A 9,314-nucleotide genomic window follows, 5' to 3' on the forward strand; every position below is an offset into this window, starting at 1 on the left:
CAAAAAGAAAGAGAAAAAAAACAACAAATATATATATATATATATATATATATATATATATCTATACACACAAATAAATGATGAAAGATGAGGGAGAGAGGGGCAGCGGGCAGTTACGCGCGACTCGCCGCCCCACCTTGAACCTAGACGAGAGAGTCGTATAAAAGCATGGGCATGTAACCAGAAATTCGTCAGAAGAGTCTAGATAAAGATAGTGCTTGCACGAGCCGATTCCTGGGGGATCTCCGCCACTTTTCGTCTCCATCATCGCGAGCAGGTCGCCGCACGAGGACAAGAACATGCGCTCCGTCCTGGTCAGTGCCTTCTGCGTTGGATCCTATCACTCTTCCTCTATAAATTTATTTCTCTATCTATCTATCTATCTATCTATCTATCTATCTACCGTCTCACTAATTATTTTCAATCGTTACTTGACGATCGATCAGTCGAATGCCACTGGCTGATTTCGCTAAGAGCATTTGTAGCTTCGACAATTGCGAGTAGAACGAGTGCGCGAGAAGACGGAGAAAATGAGTACGTGAGATAAGTGTTGCCGCGTTAGAAAGTGCATCGGGAAATACGTAGGTGAAGCACGTGTTTACGAACAAATGTGAACGACACGGTAATATATAATAACGTGATGCTGGATATGCGCATCTTTGATGAAATAGACGTGGCAGGGTACCGTAAGTGTTCTTGAGAAGGTAGAAGAGCATTCGCCTTTGGCAATAAAATGCCATTTGTGCACGAGCTTATGCACGATACCACTAAATTGTTTATCACGTCCTTCAAGAGATCATATTTGGTACTCGTCACGGCATAATATATTAATATCTCAATGAAATTATAGTAGTATCATTTGCTATTTTAAGGAAAGTTTTTCATGGAGGTTTTAATTAATTTTTTAAGGACGAGAAAATTGCTAGTTATCAAGCATTCGTGATAAGTATACGGCGATGGAACGCCTACTTTTACTGACCGCTACATATGGAATTTGACATTGGCATGTATCTCATAAGTCCTTCTCGGCTATTTTAATTTCAAATTCTCCTACGATAAATTCGACATCTTGCACCATTCGTAAACAATTAATTCGCAATTAAAATAAATTCTGAGAACAAAACAAGTTGCCATTCCAACGGATTAGTTTGTGATGCTTTTTTTTTTAACAAAAAAAAAAAATAAATAAATAAATAAAAAAAAAAAATAAAAATAAATAAATAAATAAATAAAATAAAGCTCCGAGAATTGTAATTTTACTATCTGAAACATGTATAAAAAATATTTTCATTATAATATTTGGTATTTAAAGATTAAAAAAACTTCTTCCTCTACAACGATCGAACATTATTTACAAAATTTATAAGAACTTTGACGGAAAATTATGATTTAATTATTACCAATAGAAATATATAATATTTATAAATTCATCATATTATAGATAATATTATGTATATTAAAATTTAATTTTATATCATAAAATAGAATGACTAATTGTTGTACGATATATTTCACATTGACATACCAATATTCACACAATATAATACAACACATATATTAATTGTCCATAATTATATAATTATAATATCTATTCGCTTAAATTTAAATTTAAATTTAAGCATTAATTCATCTAATTGAAATATTAGTTTAAATATGTTTGTGTGCGAATTCAATACTTCAAATATTATTTAAGTAGGTTGAAAGACAATAATAGCGATTTACTTTAATTATACCGTATTAAGCCTACTTTACCATTAATTTAAACTCATAATTTTTCTAAATAAAATTTTATTATTAAATTTTTATTTAATAAATAAAAGAATAATTAAAAGAACTAATAGAAAAAAGTTTCATCTTGGGATGTAAATATTTTACAATTATTATTATTTTAATTTGTTAGTGTTAAAATATGGATTACCGGAATGTAAAAAATATAAATTTTTGATAAAATTTACTTATTATTAGTTCTCTCTATAAGAATCATTATAATATATAGTAGTTGCTAATATACTAATTAATATTAATATTAATTAATAATAATTAATAAATCATTAAAAGGAACTTATATAAATTCGGTATTAATTATAAAAAAAATAAAAAAAATATTATAAATTTTATAAGATTGGATTTTATGTGTTTATATTTGGATTATTGAAAATTTCTTTAAAACTTTTTATTCTCATTCGGTGAAATAAAATTAATATAATCGTCGATTAATAAAAAAAAAAAAAAAACAACTAATTTCTGTGTAAATTTTAATTTCGATTCAATGCTTACTTTAACTTAAATTATACATCAATTAAGTTTCTGACATTTTTAAAGAAAAAATTTCGATAAAGTATTTAATCGCATTTATGAGAAATACATTTTTAACATTTGCCATTTTTAAGACGAGAATTAAAAAATAAAGAAAAGAAACAGAAAGAGGATTTTAGGAACAATCAGGTAGCTGGTGACGATATTTTACATTTGTAAAATCGAAGTCTAACTCTCATACTAAAGAGAAATGAGCGGGTGACGGTAGGGGCGTGATGGGGGAGGGGTATCGAGAGCCAGGTGAGTCGGTGAGGTGTAAAGAGCATGGGAAAGAGGGACGACATGATTTACAAAGAGGCACAAGCTGGATAAAGGATAGAGAGCTGGAAACGCAAATTTCACGAGTATTATTTATCTTGCAGACGATGCCGACAACGAAAAGCAAATTTTTATATTTCCAAAGAGACCTCATATACATACATATATACATATATATATATATATGTAATTGTTGAATACCGACAGGATTTTATAGGTAGAAGATTAATGAAGTCTTTCAGATTCACTAGTGTATCAAATTACGTACATTGATATGTACAGCAAGAGAATACAGAACTTCTTTTTTTTTTATTCTTTTGCGTACTTAATTGACTCGAGATGTTAATTTATTTTATTTAGTATTTAAGATAGGATTTTGACACTTTTTAATTATTTCAAATACAGGTTAACAGGCTTGCATATTTGACTTAACAAAAAATGAATGTGATTTATATGCGAGAGGTGTTAAATGTGTTTTGTGATAGTTATTTTTTTTTATCGATGACTACTTATATGATGATAAGCTTAGCCGGAAAAATAATTTGACCCGATGCGGAAGAACATTGATTGATATTTGAGATTAGATGGAAAATTATCCCATTAATCGCGTTAAACTATTTCTACTGATTTTCCATCGCATATTTTTTTTTTTTTAAGTAAATACAAATTTAATATTATATAAACTCTGTAAAAGCTTTCTAAAGTCAATCAAGTAAATCTATAATTAATTCATCTTAATTTATACAAACTTTTTAATTAAAAATCAATAAATATCAATAGTCATATACAGTCTTAAAATTATTTTATATAATGTATTGGAACGAATTATAAATAATGACAAAGACTCGGTTAAAATTATATAAATATTTAATAATAAATAGTAAATAGTTAATAAACATAGTAAAATTAAAACTCGATGTTTATAATAGAATAGAAAAAAAAAAATTTGGTTGAACATTTTTAATTCGTTCAATTGATATTTATTTCCATTTAATTTTAATTAGTTTGAAAAATTTTTTAAAAAATATTTCGTTTTAACATGAGATAAATATATTTCGGATCATTGGAGTAATTGATTATAATATTGCGAACGTCATTATAATTAATAAATTCTATCTTAAAATGTTCATGAAACTTAAAAGTCATATTTAAATAATTTATCATTTTTTAATCATTACATTGGACACTTCATTTTTAGATTGCGAGTAATTTATATCTTCAAAAGTCGCTTAAAATTTATAGAATAATTGTTCAAAAGTTCTTATAAAATGATTTAGAGAGGCAAAATTCAAGCAAAAAGTTATATTCTATGATACATTCAATTATAATCTATTTATTAATCATAAAGTATTTTTTTTTATTTAATTAATCGTTTGCCAGTGTTTTTAATGAATAGAAAAATTGATTTGTATTATATGAAAATTATATTAATAAATATTCTTGAGAATCGTCAAAATGTACAAATGATTAACTTTAAAATAAATTTTGGACCATTCATTATCAGATCTATTAGTGAATTTCATCCGTTTGCAGTAAATTCTTTCACCGATATTTTATCCAAATTTAGTAACTCGTCTCGCCGATTACATAACATCACTGGTATTCTTATTTTGGAAAAAAGTCATGCACAATCTCATTATGGAATCATCGCTGTTATTCTTTCTCAAATGCTTACGAAATCCGACGAAAAAGCAGAATATCGAGAAATCTGATACCGCTTAATGATCAGTTTTGACATGCGAAACATAGACAAAATGAACCAAGTTGCACTTTCACTCCTTCCTTCTTCCGAGGCGACAAAAAAAAAAAAAGAAAAAAAAAAAGATGCGTCGACCCAATTCAACGTCTCGTGTCTCTCTCGCGTCTCTCTTGATTTCATCTGCTTTGTGCAATACGATCCTCCTCTCCTGCGTCCATGCCTTTCTTGGGAGCAATTGCACTTTCGTTTCCAGTGCAGAACCAATGTGTATGACCTCTTACCGAGGTGCGACTTTGAATGGATATGAAAGCACTGCTGGCTGGAATGATTTTTAGTGATTTTTATGACAAGAGACGGCGAGAGCTACGTTCGCCCGATAAAAATTTGTTCAGAATTTCATGCTCATTGGACGTGTAATTTTTCGAGCTATTAAACCCTTGAAGCTCATCGACTTTTCAAGTCGAATAAGCTTCCTCAGTTTCGTATTGACCCTATCAATTTATGCAAAATCTATTTATTTAACATAACTTTGTATTTATATATATATATATATATATATATATATATATTGACTATTAAATATGCCAATAAATAAATGGAAATATGCAATAAAGAAATTTCATTGTACATTTTAACGAAATTCTATTTTCATAAGACATGTAAAACGAAGACTGTAGACTAAACGATAATAATAACAACAACAACAACAACAATAACTACAACAACAACAATTATAATAACAATAATCATCATCATCATCATTATCATCATCATTAGCGCAAAGAACATTTAGTAAACAATTATTAAACTATTCTGCTTATTACGAATACTCGTCCGAATAAGCTTTTACAAATAAAACAAAAATTCATAGTATTGAAATATAAAAATACAAATAAGTAAATTAATAATATTAATATAAGTAAATTATAAATTTCAAAAGTTTCAGCTTACATCTCTATCTAAGATAATAAGATAATAATATAACAGTATAATACATAATTGAAAATAAATCCTTTATTGTTCGAATTAGGCAATCAATAAATAAATCGCAATTCTTTAATGTTAACTTTCTAATTATTTAACGATTAATTATATTTTATTATTATTATAGATTTTACTACGATATCTTTTTCTTGTATCCATTGCTGTTGGTGAGCCGATTAGGCTTAAGAAAGAGTATGTATTATCATCTTTATAAAAATTTTATTTTATTAAATTTTATAAAATAACATTATATGTTTAATGGCATTATATTAATATTTTTTTCTATACAGTGCATCAATAACAATAATAATAATAATAATAATAAATTTTAAATCAAATCTATAACATAATGATCGTTTTTGTAATAAAATTAATAAAATATTTATATAAATTGATTTATTTAGTGAATAAAATGAATAAGAAGTAAAATTTGTACGAATTTTCTATTAATACAAATTTAGTAGTTACTGAATATATACAAATATTGGTATAATTATAAATTAAACATAAATTTTTTTTTGCTTAAATATTTTGAAAACAGTTATCAAGACCTTCTTTGTATTATATTTTTTAAAAACCTTTTGCAATTGTATCCTTTAATTATATATTATTTATTAAATGCGTATTTCCAGTTTATGTTCTTAAAATCTATAAAATAAGAACGCTTTCATTAAATACTATTGTTAATTGATCCTCCAATTTACTTAATTATCATTAAGTATTAATATTTATAGAGCGCCACTTTCTTCGTACGAATCGCCTCCCTCATCCTATGGAGCACCAGATAGTGGGTTAAGTAATTCATATGGGGCGCCACAAGTACCATCATCTAATTACGGTGTTCCTGACCATGGTAGTTCTGGCGGATTCAGTAGTAGTCAGTCATTTACTAGCAATAATGCCATAGGGCACGCCTCTGATTCTTATGGTGCACCGGTTCCATCCGATTCTTACGGAGCACCCGTACCATCAAACTCTTATGGATCAGCAGCTCCGGCCAACACTTACGGAGCACCAGCGCCATCCAATTCATATGGAGGACCAACGCCATCCAACTCTTACGGAGCACCAGCACCATCCAATTCATATGGAGGACCAGCGCCATCCGACTCTTATGGAGCACCAGCACCATCCAATTCATATGGAGGACCAGCGCCATCCGACTCTTATGGAGCACCAGCACCATCCAATTCATATGGAGGACCAGCGCCATCCGACTCTTATGGAGCACCAGCACCATCCAATTCATATGGAGGACCAGCGCCATCCGACTCTTATGGAGCACCAGCACCATCCAATTCATATGGAGCACCAGCACCATCCAACTCTTACGGTGCACCAGAGTCTCTACCTCAAAGTCCTTCTCCTCAATACGGCCCCCCAGCTCCTCAGTATGGTGTTCCTACTCAGCAAAAAGCTGCAGGTTCGTGGAAGAAGAAATTAACGTGGAAAGCTGAATGGCAAAAGGTTTGGAAGACTGAATCAAAGATGACTTGGAAACAAGAATGGAAAAAAATTGAAGTTCCTTCATGGAAAGAGGTTCAAGTACCAGTGTGGAAAGATATACAAGTGCCTGTTTGGAAAAAGGTAAGAAAATTAATTTCTCATTTGATATAATAAAAATAGAATAATTTTTAAATTGTATGATTTATGTATAGAGAGAGAGAGAGAGAGAGAGAGAGAGAGAGAGAGAGAGAGAGAGTGAGAGAGAGAGAGGGGGGAGGGGTGTGTGGACGTGATGCATTATACAATTATACATTATATTATTTCAAACATAAAATAAAGCATAAAAATAATTTTAGTATATAGAATCTATATGTGTTGCATAAATATCATAAATATAATTGCGGTACAATATCTAATGTATTTGCAAAAATGAGACATGTAAGCGTTAGTGATTAAAAAGCCATGGGTCCATTAGTAATAAAAGCTTTTGTTTTATGAAGGTTCAAAAGCCAACGTGGAAGGAAATACAAATACCAGTTTGGAAGGAAGTTCAGGTTCCAAGTTGGAAAAAAGTATGGAAACCCGTATGGAAAGAAGTCCAAACTCCTATTTGGAAAGATGTGCAGGTAGCGGATTGGAAAAAGGTTTGGGTGCCCGAATGGTTGAAAATAGGTATCCCCGGTGAACGTAATCTTGGTAGTGACAGTCATGGTTGGCAATACACTAGTCACGATCTTTGGAAAAAGAAGTTAATTTGGAAGCCAATTTGGAAAAAGGTTTGGCGAACACAGAAGAAGCAAAGTTGGTCTACGAATAAAAAGCTTGAATGGGTTGCCGAATGGAAGCAAGCGTGGAAAACGGAGAAAAAGCAAGAATGGCATACGGAAAAGAAACTTGTTTGGCATGAAGAGTCCGTTCAGAGTTGGAACAATCAAAAAAAGCAAGTATGGATAACAGATAAGAAGCAGGTGTGGAAGAGCGAATGGAAATCTCGATGGGTTCCAGTGTGGAAAGATATTCAGGTTCCTTCTTGGAAACAAATATGGAAACCCGTGTGGGAGAACGTTTGGGTTCAGGATGAACAAAATAATCATGACGAAGGGTATAAGTATTGAGTGGGAAGAGATTTATAATTTGTTACTGATTTTCTGACATATTTTATATATTTGTAATAAATGAATAATCGACCGGCACTTTGATATGGCAATTTTGATAAAATGCTTAAAATTTTCTTCATTCTCTCGTAGGTAACAAACTATATTGTACAAAACTTAAAATAACGTTACCATTACATCCTGCAAGTATTAATATTAATTTTTATTTAAACTTTAAAAAATTAATATTGATAGTATCTTACGATATTCTAACTATAACACAATGTTTGCATCGGAATCATTATACACTCGGCATTTTTTAATACAACATTATAAATATCATTTATAATATAAATTGTGTTTATTTTTAATTTTAAACTTTGTAATGCTGCAACTTGGTATATAAAATGATATTTAACGTGGCCATAGAAAATATAAAAAATATAATTTTTTATATATGTAACACTTTTAGGAGATTGCACGATTTATTCAATAGTAGAAGCTTTATATGATTTTAAGTGAAATTAATAATAATGGACTGTTAAATAAATTAATGCTGGAAGCTATTCTTTATTAAATTAAACGAAGTTTTGGAAAAGCGAAGCCAGTGATATATTTGGTGATTTTTAGTGAAATACATGTAAAAAGAAAATTTAACGCTAAACTTTAGTGTACTGGAAGAATAAAATAAGTGATTATACTATGTAACGAATGCTTGGAATTGCTTACGTGTTGTATGTTTTATAAATAGTTATATTGGCCTAAGTTTTTATTTTAATTGTAAATAACTTTTGTTAAACAATGTACGATTTTTAGCTTGTAGATACCTAATATTATTGATTTTTGTATGTTTTTCATTATTATTTTTCTATAAAAAATAAAACGAAACATTTTTATACAAAAAGTTATTGTTATTATTTTAATATCTATTTTACATACGTAATATTTTAATAGGTGAGTTATTTACTAAATAAAATTGTAAGAATGAACAAAAGTTTCCTGAATTTAATATTTATAAAGATATTATTGATTTATTTTAGGATAAGAAATATAATTTGAATTTATATATATATATATATATATATATATATATATATATATATATATATATATTTATTTATTTATGTTAATTATTTAATATATTAAAGTTTTAATTTTAAAATTATATTATAGATACGTCTATTCAACTTAGATAGAAACAATTAAAAACATAATTTTCTATAAAATGTTTCCTATAATGCACGATCAATGTCATAGTAATTTTCACTTACACTACAAAAAAGAATAAATGAAAACGTTCCCGTGCACATATGTCTGTATACATATATAAATATATATATATTTTTTTTAAATAAACATTGATTTTTACTTTAATTTGGTTCAAATTTTTGTATTACTTATAACCTAGTATTTTTCTTACTTAATACAATACTTACTTAATTCTTACTTAATTTAATTTAATAATTATAATCTTCAATACAATAACTATTCAAATTTCAAATTTACTATTTTGTTCT

General features: G+C 28.6%; 1 protein-coding gene across 1 annotated transcript; it reads left to right on the forward strand.

Moving 5' to 3' along the window:
• Positions 1 to 205: 205 nt before the first annotated feature.
• Positions 206 to 8,112, forward strand: LOC105360110 (YLP motif-containing protein 1). The gene is made up of 4 exons (XM_011496903.1): positions 206 to 314; positions 5,385 to 5,449; positions 5,992 to 6,844; positions 7,204 to 8,112. The coding sequence occupies exons 1-4, from the start codon at positions 300 to 302 to the stop codon at positions 7,816 to 7,818; spliced, it is 1,548 nt and encodes a 515-aa protein (XP_011495205.1). The 5' UTR covers positions 206 to 299; the 3' UTR covers positions 7,819 to 8,112.
• The last annotated feature ends 1,202 nt before the right edge of the window (positions 8,113 to 9,314 follow it).

The sequence above is a fragment of the Ceratosolen solmsi genome, unplaced genomic scaffold, assembly GCF_000503995.2.
Source record: "Ceratosolen solmsi marchali unplaced genomic scaffold, CerSol_1.0 scaffold13, whole genome shotgun sequence".
NCBI classification, from domain to species: Eukaryota; Metazoa; Arthropoda; class Insecta; order Hymenoptera; family Agaonidae; genus Ceratosolen; species Ceratosolen solmsi.

What these genes read in the sequence shown, in the direction of transcription:
- LOC105360110 (XM_011496903.1), top strand. An exon ending in CCGATTAGGCTTAAGAAAGA is followed by an intron (nt 5,450 to 5,991) that starts GTATGTATTATC and finishes TAATATTTATAG; the next exon opens with AGCGCCACTTTCTTCGTACG. An exon ending in AAGTGCCTGTTTGGAAAAAG is followed by an intron (nt 6,845 to 7,203) that starts GTAAGAAAATTA and finishes TGTTTTATGAAG; the next exon opens with GTTCAAAAGCCAACGTGGAA.